Source organism: Accipiter gentilis, chromosome 7 (assembly GCF_929443795.1).
Source record: "Accipiter gentilis chromosome 7, bAccGen1.1, whole genome shotgun sequence".
NCBI classification, from domain to species: Eukaryota; Metazoa; Chordata; class Aves; order Accipitriformes; family Accipitridae; genus Astur; species Astur gentilis.
The window spans coordinates 42,790,180-42,805,456 of NC_064886.1; the positions used below are offsets into that span (position 1 = coordinate 42,790,180).

General features: G+C 42.7%; 1 protein-coding gene across 8 annotated transcripts in view; it reads right to left on the minus strand.

The window, feature by feature from the left end:
* GALNS (galactosamine (N-acetyl)-6-sulfatase) overlaps positions 1-15,277 on the minus strand; it is a 56,007-nt gene that overhangs the window by 18,896 nt on the left and 21,834 nt on the right. For all 8 annotated transcript variants that reach the window (XM_049806468.1, XM_049806467.1, XM_049806466.1 and 5 more), the window contains exons 11-12: positions 13,627-13,729; positions 4,926-5,047 (exon numbers count right to left, since the gene is read on the minus strand). In XM_049806468.1, the coding sequence (XP_049662425.1) occupies positions 4,926-5,047; positions 13,627-13,729 (225 nt within the window). The remainder of the gene's footprint in view (positions 1-4,925; positions 5,048-13,626; positions 13,730-15,277) is intronic.

The following is a 15,277-nucleotide window of genomic DNA, read 5'->3' on the forward strand; positions in this document are numbered from 1 at the left end:
CTTTTTCAAGAAGATGAGGAGTCAGCATCTTCCCTGGGCAAGATTCTGGCTCTTTGTTATACATGGTTTTTTCCCCATTTTGCGCCTTCTGTCTTTTCCCCACAGTGAGGTTTCTGCCCTGATCAGTAAGGTAAGACTGGCAACTTCTCTATCAGATCCTTTCCCCTTTAGCTTCCCTTCAGGAGCTTCTTCCCTTCTTTTCTGGCTCCATAAGCAGTGCAATTACCTCTCTGATGATTTCCTGGATTTTCCATCTGCTCAAAATAGGCACTTGTGAGCTCTCTTGTTAATTAATGTGTTCTAAAATCATTATGTTCATCAGCCAAGCCTTATCACTTCCATTTTTTTCCATAATAGTAAAATCTATTGCCCTAAGTAAAACAGAGGTAGGTATTTTGATGTTCAAAATTTAGTAAACTCCATTTTGAACAGAGGCTAATCACTCAAAGCAGAAGTCGCTACTAACCTGGAGTATCAACAAGGGGTGAGCACGCTGTACTTACTTGTTATTAAGGCTTTGCACCTCTGGCTCAAACTGACAGAATTTCAGAGATTTCTGTTATAAATTATTTTTGCAGCTTTGGAGTCTGACTCAAAACACTCTACTTCAGTCTGCATTAGGTATTTTGCTAACTGTATTTTAAGCTGTGCCAGCTTTTGCTATATATTGTTACTTGTGTTCTTCCTGACTGGCAATGAAGTATTTTAGTAAAGGCGTGTATAAACAGTAATCTGTGACTTGGGTAATAAAACTGACAACTGGTTGTGAAGATGTTACTAACAGATATTTTTACTCTGTTTGTCACATATGGTTTGAATGGAGAAACAAGTTCCCTATGTGGTACTTCGCAGACACACAATATCCCAAACATAACAGAATTTAGTAAAGAAAAAGACCTATCAGATCTTTTAGTTCTGCATTCTGATTAATTTGGTAACAAGGGCATCCCACAGTTTGAGTGTTGTTTTACGAAGCAACAACCCCTAGTAATTGCCTCTAGGAAGGAAACAAAATACTGCTTAGGCTCAGGGAAATGCTTCTGTTTTGTGTGCTGCCTACCACACAATCTTATTTATATTTTAAAGTTGAGAGCTATAAAAAAAGAAAGATCTTCTACCCCCAGCCTACACAGATCTAGTTAATGTCTTGGATGACAAAAGACACAAAAAGTTCACTTCTCATTACACAAGGACCAGATAACAAGGTAACTCTTACTTATGTAAGTGCAGTCACATTACCATTTTTGGCAACCGAGCAAAAGATTATTTACCAGTAACCACACTTCTTTGAAATATATTGCCCATACATACCCTGCCATTGCAGGTGTTCTTATTACAAGCACCTTTCCAGATGCCAGTTTTGCCTCGTCAGTACCTGCAGGCGTGTTCATGCCCCACCTCATCCTGCAGCCATAGAAATGTTGAGCTTGCCCTATGATGCCAAGCTTCTCTTAATGCCAGGACCCCAGAGTCCTGCAGTTCTCAGGAGAGTCCTCCTCTTTCCAGGAGAGGAGGGGATAAGAGCTTGGCAGTGAATATATCTGATGTTAGTGCTGAGCATGTCAAGTCCTGAAGGTCAACTACAGGACAGGGATCTTGCTCCATTCAGTCTGTTGCTGTGATGATGTAAATGTGCCATCACCTGGGCAAGCTCAGGCAGTGTGAGAACTCATAGCATGCATTTGGCACTGCTATGAATCCCAACTAACAAAATGCAAAGTCTGTGAAGCTGTTGGATTGCTGGGGCGAAGTTCCAGTCCGGACTGAGAAACTTCAGTAATTATCTTTCAAGAAGAAGGGGTAAACACAACTGTATCCCTTGGCAGAAGTTGGGGTGCAGGAGGCAGTCCAGCCAAAGAGATGGGCAATAGTAAGAAGAAACAGTCACGACCCTGTTGGGAGGGTCTGTTCCTAGAGTCAGATGTGGGTAGGGATGGACGCACAGCCTTACATGAAGGGGAACATAAGAGCAGGGTGCCATGTGGCTCAGAACTGCCAGATGTGTCCGCAACATGATGACAGGACCTGCCTGTAATTGCCTGACCAGTTTTTCCACTGCATGAAAAGTGCTCCTGTGGGAGACAAGCTTTTGCTGATGTTGTTTCCAGGCAGGCTCCAGGAAATCCAGTGAACTGAGTCAGGAAGAGGAAGGACTTGTCCTGCTTCACCATGAAACCCAGGGAACCGAAAACTTTATGTGCTGTCTCTAGATTTTGAAGGACTTGCATCTTCAGTGATCCCTTTAGCAGCCAGTTCTCCAACGAAGATTGAAAAGGCTAATCCCCATGTTATGAGATGAACTGAAATTGTAGCCTTGAAAAAGTCTCTTAGCGTCATGCAGTATCTTATGTGCACAGTGTCACGACCCAAAGACATTTCAGATGAGACTGCCTGAGCATAAGGGCTCTGCAAGTCAAGAGTGTTGCCACAGTTGACTGAGCTGACTGATTTCTAGGATGCCCTGGCACTGAGATCCCCTAGGATCCTAGAGGGAGCCCAAATATATAAGCAATAAATCTCTCTGGAGGTGCGTGTGATGCCTGGCCTTCACACAGAGCAATGAAACCTCTTACCAGTGGATTTGCATGTGACCCCACTCCAAACTAATGTAAATCAAGAGATATGACAGATTATTAAAATCATTTTAGGGAGAAGAAAAGGCTGCACTAAAATAAGGAATAAATGAAATAAAAAATGAGCAAAAGCAGGCAGGGAGAACAGGGCATCGGTGCGCCATGCTGCTCCTTCACAGCAGCAGAAAATCTAGTAAAATCCAGTATAGATTTAACAAAGCAAAGTGGTAAAAGTAAATTACATAAAAGGGAAAGGTACCAATAAATCAGAGGCACAATGCAAATTTTTCTAAATGCTTTGGCAACTTAACGACGCACCAGAGGAGCCAAGGTGGTAAAAGAGCTATATGATACACCCTGTTCCTCCAGGGCTGCAGGAGGGTGAACAGAGGAGCATGGCCAACATGGACTGCGAACACGCACAAACCTCAGGCTGGAGCAGAAGCAATACGAGCACACCCAGCATGTACGGACAGACAGATGCACGCTTGGAGGAGAATGCTGGATTCCCTTCTGAGAAACATTAGTGTCGGGACTCCCAACAGGCTGTCTGCCAAGGGGGATAATTAAGCTAAATAAAAATACACAACAGTAACAGCTCCACAAATGAGGGTAATTTAATTACCACATTCGATATAGGAGACCCACTTCCCATGAGTTTTCCATTGTGACCAGAGAGGAGACAATAGCAACAGAACGTGCTGCAGAAAGGAAGATTCATTTACTAAAAAGAGGCTTTCTACTAGGGTCTGCATATTAAACAACATCACAGCTTTCCATAATCATGTCATAATCTTGCCATAAAATTCAATCAAAGCAACAGCTTGTGAATGTCCAAAAATCAATGGAACTGTATGAGGAATGATTGCAGATGTAACACTGGAATTTATTTCAATGCTCAATCCATGGTGGTGGTAAGGAACATCTAAATAACAGGGAAGCAGATATCCTGCAAACACCTCTTAGGGAAGAGCTCCTCTCCCTCAAATTCAGAGGAAACACAAAGAGTAGGCAAGCTACAGTTCACTTGATACTACCCATTTGTTTGACTTTTGGAAAACCAGGCAATTTCTATCCACTCATCTTCCTAAAATAAAATAGTTGTTAAACCAAACAGGGCATAGTCTCATCTGGAATCCCAACCCAGTAGTGTAGTTTCACTGAGCTGAATTTAAAATACAGGAGCTTCAGATTTGCTTTATTCATTAGTGCTGAAATGCAATAGAAAGCGAGAGCTAACATGCTGGGCTTCTGAAGAGCTTTATACACTGCGTAATGCACCTCTAGGGTGCTTGTCTGTTAAGTGAGAGAGAAGTGAAAATATTTTTCCTCCCCTTCTCTCTCTAGTGAAAACACTTAGTGGACAGCACAGGCTCGGTTCTTTTGAAAGTAATGGAGCGAGTGTATCCACTCAATTATTTAAAACAGTTGAGTAATTGCAGTCCTGTCAGCTCAGAAAACATCTCTCTGTTAAAGCTGCTGCACAAAATCATTTCTGTGCAGGCGGTCACAGTAGCACTAGTTTTCTCTTTATTTATTTCCACATTCTCCAAGCTGGAGCCACTGGCAAGGGATGAGGCTGCATGCCCCTGTTTGCAGCTACTTTTGCCACAGGGTAAAACGCAGTCAGTAGAAGGAAGGAGGGAGGGAAGTGGGGACACCTTGGGAGCTTTTTGGAGGTGGCATGTTTATATGTGATGGCTGATGACTACATAAATCCTTACAGAAATCTCTCAGGGCATGGTGTGTGCCAGAGATAAGTATTGTAATAGTAGGCTTATAGGAAAATGGATTCAGACAGCCAGGAGAGTCCAAGGATGGAACAGGATTGGGCAGAAAGTCCTCTTGCTAAAGACCCTCTGGAGAAGCTCCTTTAGCAGGGGCTAGGAGATTGGAAGGTTACTACATTTGCCTTCCACAGATTCCAGTGCACAGAGGAAAAACACTGCAGGGTATGCAAAGATCACTAGACATTTCTTCCCTAGCCCCAAAACACACAGAGAATCACAGCTCCAATGCCTACGCTCACCAGCACCACTGCTTTATTCCACAGCTGCCCTGCTGTGTCCTCTCCTGTCCAACAGTGTGTGTTTTGCCTCCTTCAGCAGGGGTTGTAGGACACAGAGCGAGAACAACCGGACTGATGAGTCGAGCCATGGACATGTGCACATCCATCTAACCTGACCATTTCAGAATGAAGGTTTGTTCCTTTCTTTTCACTACTCTTACCAGTAATGGCTTTCTGGGATAGTTTTCAAGCACATTGTAAGAAACAGCTACCAAGGCAAATGAATTATATAAAGCATACACTGACAGTGCTGAGAGTTTTCACACCTTCGTTAACTGGCTCACCTTAATGGGTACTTCTCTCCAGGGTCCATCCCCAGGTGGAAAAGCAGCGGCAGGGTAGTGTGCTCCTCCAGCGTATGTGTTGTCACTCCAGAGACATTCTGCCCAGGACAGAAATCAATGCCCTACAGTGAAGAGGAGAGAGGTCATCAAGGGTGCAGCAGGGGAGGGAGCAAAATTTTAGCTGATGCCACTTTCTTCAGCACCTTGTTCCAATATACCCACAAACCTCAGAATTATTTTAAACCGAGAGTCCATGTCAGTCTGCAAAATGGATTCTGATCTGACAGGGTAAATAAGGTGACAATGTTGGCATTGCACTCACATAAAAGCTGAAGCAGCCTTATATTCTTGCCTTATAAAAAAGTAATCTCTATAAAATATTCATTAAAATGAAATGGCAAAACAAAAGACAAGGAGGTGAAACCATTTAATCATAAAAATTCTGCACGTGGAAAGTATCTTCTCTGTTTGGTTTCTATGGCTTTGAAACTCACAGAGGGGATCAGATCACTTGGCAGTTCTGATCAAAAAGCAACAGTCCCGGGGGAAACATCCAGCCAAACCAAGGGGCATCACCCTGAGAGGCAATGCGCACCTGCTAGCCTCCCTGAAAACTCAGCCTGCTAGCACCTGACACCAGACCTGAAGGATCTGTTTCACTGAAGAACAGAACAAATCCAGTTAATTTTAAAGAAATGGGTGCATTTGTTGATCTGATTCATAGCAAGCTGGTACTGAGGCACTCACCTGGGAATGACAGTGGGGCTGAAAGAACTGTATTAAGTCTGGAGACGTTCCTTTCGCTAACATTCAAGTCTACGGGGTCAGAAGTTGGGATTTTCCCAGCAGTGGCAGCGAGTATGAAGGACACAAGTACTGGGACTCTCCCTTTGCTAGCAGCAATGGGTTAAAGTGCTCACTGGCCACCGAGGGACAGAGCGAGCCGCCTGAGCGCAAATCCAGAGCAGTGAGCTCTCTGCATCTGCCCTTGCACGCCTTGCCAGGCTGCCTCTCCCGAAGCCCAGCCGGTTATTAGCCAGGTGTCGAGCTCCCTAATCACCTAGAGCCTGGCCGGCAGTCTAGAGGGCTAACAGAACCCATTTAAGCCCTGGGAATAGCAAAAACTGCAAAGCACTAATTTCACTGAACAGCAAATAAAGCAGGGGCCCCCACAGACCAGCAAGGACTAGCACCAAATGGACTTGTTAAAGCTCAGTTTTACAATTCCAGCTAACATGCTGCGCTCCTTACAATACCTCAGAATGCCCCGAGACACGGACAGAGACATGGAGAGAAGGTAAATGGGAATATTTCAATGGAGGTGGGAAAGCAGCTGTAGCATTTGCTTATAAAACAAACAAACTGAAAAGGCTCTCTACAGATGTTGGTAGGATTTGATTGGCAAACAATTTTCTAAAAATATCCTCTGTTTTTAATGGACAGCTGGTCAGTGGAGCAGTTAATATTCTGCTTTTCAATAAAGCAAGAAGTTTAGAAGCCCATGAAATCCCATTTATCTGCACAGAGCTATAGATTCCTGAATCACTGACTGGAAAAATAAGAGAGTTGCTTGATAGGTTGTAGTGGCCTACCAATAATGGACTTTAAATGGATACAAAAATGATTGACCTTTCCACCTTGTGACGCCACAGGCCTCTGAAACACACAGTGAAAAATAGATTATTTTTTTTTTCCCTCAAAAGGAACAGTTAATGAAAAGGTATCAAAGCCTACATAACACCCAAATTATAATTTGGATGCAAATCAAACAAGCAATTTAATTAAGAGCCTGCTAATTGGTACAATGCTCTTCGGCTGCAAATGCTTTGGTTTGAAAGAAGATTTTAGTCTCTTGGGTATTTTTTTATACATTGCTCTGTTTACATTTTATCTTTTGTTTCTTATAAAATCCTTCTAGCTGAGACTCTAGAACACAGCCCAGGCTACATCCCAAAGACTCCCAGGAAAGAAAGTGCCGTGACAAGTTGCCTGATGCCACTAGCCAAAAGCTATCTGTCTTTCTAATCTAAGCACTCAATGCCCTCTTCAAAAGTCGTCTATTGGGAAAAAAAAAAAAAATCAAATAAATACAAAAAATAAAATCAAGCATACCATTTTATGACATTGATAAATAACGCTCTTAAAATCTGGCTGAAACCACCCTTTAAAGTTCTAAAGCCTTTCAACTTTATCTCCACAAATAAAATTGACTATTAGTATTTTTATGTACTGTGTGACTGCCAATATTCAACCTACAAAGAGAGCTTAAAATATTTCCTACCTGCTCATCAACAAATGAGCAAAAAGAGGTAAAATTTTATCCTCACACCCCTGATCAAGACATTGTTCTGCACCAGAGTAAGTGATACACTACGGATACAGCTAGAGCAGCGTAGCCTTCTGTCCCTCTGACAGAAAAGAATATTTAACTTACGATCCACAACTCTATCTCATTCTGTTTTTTAAGTCAAAGCATTTTCAGTTTGCAGGATGGAAAGAGAAAAATCAGCTATACCAGTGAACTGAAAGTCTGGGATCCCAAGTCTGGCTTGCTTTTCTTTTCTGGAGCAAAACCAGTATAAATTAAATCTGCTTGAGAGTTGAGAAGTATTTAAAGACAAGACAATCCACTCTCTGGAGCATCTGGACAACGCCTCTAGTTGCTTGGAAAGTGTGCAAATTTGGTCACGTCTGGTACTGGGAGCTGGGGCGGAGGGACATGCCAAAACTCCTTGTGCACGTCTTGGGGAGCTGCCCTCCAGCTCTGCTACCCCAAGCAGGCTGCAGGACAACAGGCCTGGTGAGGAAGGGGACTCTGTTCTAGATGATGATTTTAAATCATGTCAACATTTTGGATCATTTCTTGCTCTTCATTAAACAAAACTTTTTTTTTTCCATGTAAAAGCCTGAGCTGACAACATGCTTGATGGACCCCAAGAACACTGCAGGCTTTAACAATAAATGCAAATGTGCCAGGTTCTCAGCTGGAGCAAAAGCCACATCGTTCCATGGGCTGCAGAGGAACTCTCCCCATTTACACTGACAAGGGACTGGCTTCAGCTCTCTGGCGCTGCCAACAGAATGGCAACTTCACCTAAAAATAAAGCTATGTTCTGTCGGAGAAGAGCAAAGAGGTAGCTATGCCTGCCCTATCCACCAGGATAACAAAATCCAAATCAACTACCACTTCATCTGCTGTTGTTTCCTTTAAGCTATTTATTTGGCAGACTGTTAATAACAATATGCAGGGGATCAATAGCCAGTTAAAGTACATGCCTAATATTTTACTCTGCACACTATCCAAGGTAATTTGCATGTTTACAGGTAACACTGATCAAACAAAGTAGAAAGGTTACTCCCAGTGTTTAAGCAAATTCTTGGAGCTTTCCTCCTCAATTATAAAAGCATGAAAACCACCAGAAGATCAGCTCCCTGCCTTCTAAGGGAGCCCATAAAAGAGCATCATATGGCAACCAGAAATAGCTCAGCTCCTGCACCCAGTCTCTTGCACAGGCACAGTGTTTTGCACCACTGCATAGACCTGTTTGCTGTAGAAGAAATTCCAGCAATGCTTTTTTTTTTTTTTAAAAAAGAATGAAACCTACAACATTTCCTGCACATCAGGTAAACCTTTCAGTGAGCACGTCTTTCTGCCCTTCTCCCCAGCAATCGTGAAACCTGGATTGTTTTTCCGTTCATAAGATCTAGCGGCTATTGGTTGCACAGCTTATGCTTTAATTTCCAGAGCAAATGGACCACAGATGCTATGTCAATATAGACATGAGACAAATACAGCCGGTTGCCAGTTTGGGCTCTCCGCCAAGTGATGGAATCACCACTTGTGTTAACGTAAGCCCTCTGGCAATTCGTCACCCTGGCGCTATCCCAGATCCCTCCGACTTGACAAGCGGCTGCAGATTTTGATAGTGGCGCAGCAAATCTGGGGTCTGTCTCCTGGTCAGGTCTCCTCATTCCGCCACACAAAACCCAGAGCAGCAAAACTGTATTAATATTGGAAGGAGAAAAGAACAGCAGTTAATTAAAGCCAGGAACGTTGTTTCTTGCTGTTTGCCACAGCACGGGTAAGTGGCTGTTCTCACTCTCCTGGCGATTCCCAGCAAAAGCCTCCCAAACTGGAGCTCTGAGTGACCAGACACCTAAAAGTGTGACTGCCAAGCTTCAACCCTGTTGAACAAAAATTGCTTCTAATGTGTTAACTGTCTGGAAGAGACCCCAGAAGATGGGCAGATCAGCAAGCCTCCAGCGGCTCTCAAGCAGAAGCGATCAATGGCTAGCTCATATGCTCAGAGGACCACAATCAAATGTCATTATTTGTGAGGTTCTACTTGACTTCACATCCCCCTTGCAGAAAAGGCTTTATCGATCCCTTCACGTTGAGGAGAAGGGCAATCAGACAGACTGCGGCAGGAATAACCCCTTTGGCATTTTACATTAAAACAATAGGGTCTTCTGGCAGGGACCTACACCAATCATTTAAAGACACAGGAGCTCTCATGAAAAATCACTGAAGACTACTAACAAGATACTAAGCCGGCAGCAGAAAGGTTGATGTTATCAGCCACTCTCCAATGAACCAAAGGGCGTTTTCCACATTTTTTCTTAATTATTTTCTCCCCTTCTTGCATCACTGCTCTTGGAAGGCACAAGAACTATTCTCTGCTGGATAGTCTCTGTGGCAGGCAGAGAGAAGGGAATTTCCTTTCTCCTGCTAGCTCATACTCCTACTTCCTCTACATAGCATTAAGTTAGGCAATTCCTGAAGGACTTGCTGGCTACTTAGATAAATCCATAGAGAATACCCATTTTTTCCCCTTTCAGACCTCTCCTTCCAAACAAGAATGATGAAATGTACCTCTCCCTTCCATCCAGTGGACAAAATAACTCATAACAATGCAGACTCTGAGCGTTTCTATTTTAAGAATGGGAAGCTATGCACCCAGCATCATAGCTGTGGGCATCAGTAGCAATAAAACAGAAATGCAAGTTTGTGTGCATTATTTGTCATGCACTTTGCAATCCAGTTCCAATTTGGTACCGAACAAGCATGACTTACAGGCTAAAAGGATGGATGATGACAGCAACAAGAACAAGGAGACTCTCTGTAAAAGTCCTGTGCGTCTTATGCCATACAAGAGAGGGAGCTCCCCAGGTTTATCCTTAGTTCGTACTGCTGCTCCAACACACAACACATGTGGCTGTTTTTATCACTGCTGATTTTTGCTACAAGAAGAAAGGTGGTCAATGACAGTGGAAGAGCTTATGCGCTGACATCCACCAGTCCTACAGCAACAGGGACTCGGGTACTGTGCAGGGTGAAGATTTCTCTCCCTCTGCCAAACTATTTAAAAATAAACCCTATTTTTCAAGTAAAGTTCCCTTTCATCTGCTCTGTCCTATTTATCACCTTTTGAATGTCAGAGATGTCAAATTATATATAACATGAGCCACCTATATGAAAGGAGATGGAAGCCAGGTAAACAGACCCAAACGAGCATGCTATGCAATCCACACCGAAAATGTCCCACAGAAAGCTTACTCTCACTTGCTTCTGTTGAGTGATCCTTCCCTTTATGCTTTCAAGAGACTAACCACTCAAGAAGGCAAGTTACCTAAGTAATCAAGTTAAGCCAGCAGAAAAGACAGCATCAAGGTATCCTCCAGCACTGAGAAAGACTACAGGAGTTTATGAGAGGAGTCAGACTAGAAAAAAATTGCTTGGGGGTTAAAAAACAAATAAACAAACAAAAAATAGGAAGAACAGAACAGCACACTTCATCTTTGTGAAAGATGACAAATCTTAATCCCAGGCCATAAGGCAGAGGATGCAGACCAGTAAGGGCACGTTAATGTCATGGGAGTCTAAGATGACTGTAAACCTGTGTACTGCTTGCATGGGATCTTTCCAGTGTAAATATTCCAAGTGCCATATGGAGAGAAGCATTCATAACCCTGTTCTGCTTTCCTAGGCTTGCTTTCTGTAAGCTGCGTCTCTCTGGTACATTTTTATTTGTATATACATACTTTATTACTTAACTAACTTATACCACATTCACACACATAGCTTTCCAGGTTAGAGGCCACAATTGCACACATTCTTTGTAGATAATCCTGAAAGACATGGTAGTCCTAAACAGACCCAGGACGTGCACCAATTCCACATTTTCCAGTGTCAACATGAAAATGTGGTTCTGGCTGCTTTAATGGTATAATCTTATCTAAAAGTAAAAAAAAAAAAAAAAAAAAAAAAAAAAAAGGCATAAAGAGTGGATTAAAAACAGTGCAAGTTTTCTGAATCAATGATTTCCCACACTGTCAATTAACAAGGGAATTCTGAAAGTAAAAGGAGGTTTGGCTAAAACGCGCCATGTATCTGTCAAAATCATGAGATACTCAACTACCCATAAAACAAACCTCTTAAAAATTTGCAGACAGCTGTTTTGACACACCTGGCCAACTTCAGACCTCTTTCAAATGGATGACATGCCAACCAGATACATTTGTTTATTCCAGGTCTGAATCTGGACCTTCAGACATAGAGACTTCCGTATTTGAAAGTTTAATAAATCATCACATTGTATTCACGATAAGGTAAGGAGCCATGCTGAAGATCATACAATTAACAAGGCCTCATTAGCTGAAGCTCTACTGGGATGGCAAATCAAACTTATTGAACAGCAAACCTGCCAACAGTCAGAATTCCTAATGCCACAGATGTGCATGTATTTAAATACATTTTTCAATTGAAATTGGCAAACAGCTTGGCCTTTTTGATTCCGGCAGCATAACTGTAGTCCAATATCAATACAGCTGAGAACACCAGTCATTGAAAGAGGCAACTGTATCATAAGGTGAGATTACAAAACTCCTAAAACAGGACTCAGAACTGTGGAACTATTCTGCATTCTGATTTATTTCTATTTTTAAACTTGCAAGACTTGTAATTAATGGCTTGAGAACATGAGGAGAATTGGAACAAATTTCAGCCTCAGCTTCCTCTGCATGTTGTTAATGGCTAGTCTGTCCACTAATGTGCTCCAATTTTACCCACATCAACCACATGTGACACAAGCTGCAGGAAAGCAAGTGAATTTTTAATCATCTCTCTGATGTACAGTACAATTGCTGACTTTTATCAGACAGTAGTTAAACAAAGACTTAGAAATAAATATTCCTTAATTGCACAACTGCCATTGCTCACAGTAGGAAAGCCTTTGAAATGAGTAACTGGTCCCCATTATCACGGCTACACACATACTCAGACATGTACAAATAAGTTTAGATCAACGTAGATGTTTATTTATTTCCCAGCTAGGTATTTAAGTGTGTGTATGGCTTATATTACAATGGAGAGCAATTATTCACGTGTGAGACTATCTTCCATGCACATGGGAAAAGCATGCCTCTGAGTGCATTCGTATACCCATACACATGTACATACAAGCTCCCAGTGTCTCTCACACAGGGAAAATCCTCCACACTGTGCCACGTGCGATATATGGGTTTTACTCACATAGTAACCTAGACAAATACATTATCTCATTTTAGCTGTGTAGAATTAGCACTGAGGCAGAGCGTGCAACGCATTTTTGGATCCAGCTTTCCTTTTCTTACTCCATGTAAAACAGAAACTTTGACTCCTGGAGCATTACAGTCTTAAAAAGACAAATGCACATATTTACAGCCCTGAATGTAAATGACTCCCTTGGAGCTGACGTTTCCTTCTACCCCCAGGACATCCCAGTGAAAGAAACCACGCACTTTTATATCCACAAATGTCATCAGCACTTATTTCTGCACCTGTGATGCCTTGAGGACCCACCATAAGTTAAAAAAAAAAAAAAAGACATAAAAAAAAAATCATACAAACAATCCCTCCCCAATACCAGCCTGCTGTCAAAATTGCTGAGAGCTGTGCCATAATGCATTTAGTTCATATCTAAAGGTATAATCAGTAAGGCACATGTGTGAACCTGCCATTCAAGAAATGCCCCAGAGTTTAGTACCCAAGTCTGAGGCAAGAAAGATACAAAAGAAGAAAAATAATAGTGCTTAACATCCAATTGTGAGAAGATCAGCCAGGAAATTACAAAAGCTGTGCCGATTTGGCAAATAAAACGTACAACATCTTATAGTGTGATATGGGCTCGCAAAAGTGCTGATAATAGATTAAACACATGTACTCTACTGTTTTCAACAACTGCTGTTCTTTCCACTGTGCAGTTCCTACGGCTTTCCTTTTCCCTTTCAAGAAAAAAAGAAAACAAACCAACCCATCCCTATTCCATTTAGGGCACTAGGTCTTTTGTACTAGAAATTGTGAGATACATGATCAATTTAGCACCGGACTCCAAACTTTGTAAGGGTACACATAAAAGCTCAGAATTCAGCAGGGAAAGAAGCTTAATATTAAGGGGCATTAAGTGCTGATTAAAGGGAACACCCCTCACAACAACTCAGACTTTGCTCATTTCCCTCTGCTTGTCCCCAGCTTCAGTAGAGGGGTGCTGTGACACCAGTCCCCTCAGATTTTGCAGCAGATCTGGTAGCTCTTAAGTGGCTGCGAATAAAAGCCTGGCTTGCAAGTGCACAGCGACATTCCCCAATTTAAAGCTCTGCTTTAAAGGATTATTTGTCCCCAGGAGAACCAGTGAGACCAGGGTGCAGGTCGGTGTCCTGTTACCTTGCTGTATTCCTCCCAGGAGTTGCTCCAGGTCCAGTAGTGAGCCTTGTAAAGCCCGACTCTCACCGCCATCATCTCGTTGCCACGATAATAGAATATGGGCCTGAGAAGGAGAGCAGAGATGCATGAAAAACGCCAACGTGCCAGGCCTGGGCAGCCACCGCCGCAGCAGCCTTGCTGATAAGGGAGACAAACACTTTAATGGCGTCTGACTTCCGATTCGGCTATCAGTCAGAAACAGGCTGCCTCCTAATAGTCTCCACTGCAAGGTTTTCAATTAACATTTTTTAAAGTGTTCATCAAGTTGAGAGCTCACAGGGCGCAAGAATGAAACATTATACAGCTTGGCTGCCAGTGATTGTTAATCCTTGAACTATCAGACCCTGTTATTTCCTACAGAGCATGCCGATTTAAACACCAAATGTCTCAGAAGTGGCGCGCGTGTGTGCGCGCGAGAGAGAAACGGGGATTCACGGAATAGGTGATGCTTAGCCTTCTCTTCAGAGCAGCACCAAGCTATGTGCCGTTAGTGTTGCATGGACAGGGTGGCTGGGGAGGACACCAGATGCTGGCCTGTTCTGGATGACATCTCAGAAAAACTCCATACGGAAAAACCTGGCAGCCAGACGTGCTTTATTTTTAACTCCTGTCCATTTTCCTTCCCCAAATCTCCCTTTGCATCATCTAAACATACCACTGAAAACTGCAGGTTTTTTCCCAGAGGTTTTCCTAATTAAAAATACATTTGAGAAATGCACCTCACTTGGAGCATTTGGTCTGCACCTGTGTACATACACTTCCCTTTCCCTGGGCATCTCAGTGATGTCCCTGTCGGTTCCCAATAACACGCTCTTGTTTTTTGAGGGAACAGTACAAAATTTTACTGAAACAGACTATCTGCAGGAGAGAGGCTTGATTTCTTGGTGCGGCTCATCACACAAGGACATCAGACTTAGTCAGCTCTTCTCTCCAGTTGTTTCAGGCTGCTGACAGGGCGAGATGGTGAAGCTGTTTATCACTGTCAGGAGGGTACATACATCTTTGTCTCTCATTCAGAGATGCCACTCGGCAAAAACTACTCACTCCAGTGATGCCACCTTGAAAAAACAGTTCCTAATTGCAAGATAAGATTAAAATCTCCACATCTGAATGTCAGGAGTGGCCTTAGATCTCTTCTATTTTAAAATTGTAGCCTCCCCTGCAGGTTCCTTGCACAAACAATGAGCCTTTCCCCTTTGTCACTAGGAACTGCCTGTGAACAAAGGGGAAACGCTGCTGCCAGCAGAGCCCACTCCTGCATCCTTAGCACACCTGAAATGCCGGTGAAATAAAGGCAGCTTGAGAGATCTGCCAAAGTGCAGAATCTGATCTAAACCAGTCCCATTAACAAAAGCCCAAACAAATACGCCACAAAGTACACCAGTCTCCTTTTTCCTTGCCATAAACACTCACTATTTGACAAGCTATTACGTGTCCCTTTGATTGAAGGTGTGGGGGGGTTAGGTTTTTGCTTTTTAAAAAAAAAATATTTTCCATCTTTGAAAGAGGATTACAGCTTGTGCTCAGAATTCCGCTATTACCAATTTCTTTTTTCCCCCCATTCACTTTTTCCTTTTTAAGCTTAAAAGAACACAACTGCATCTCCTGGAAA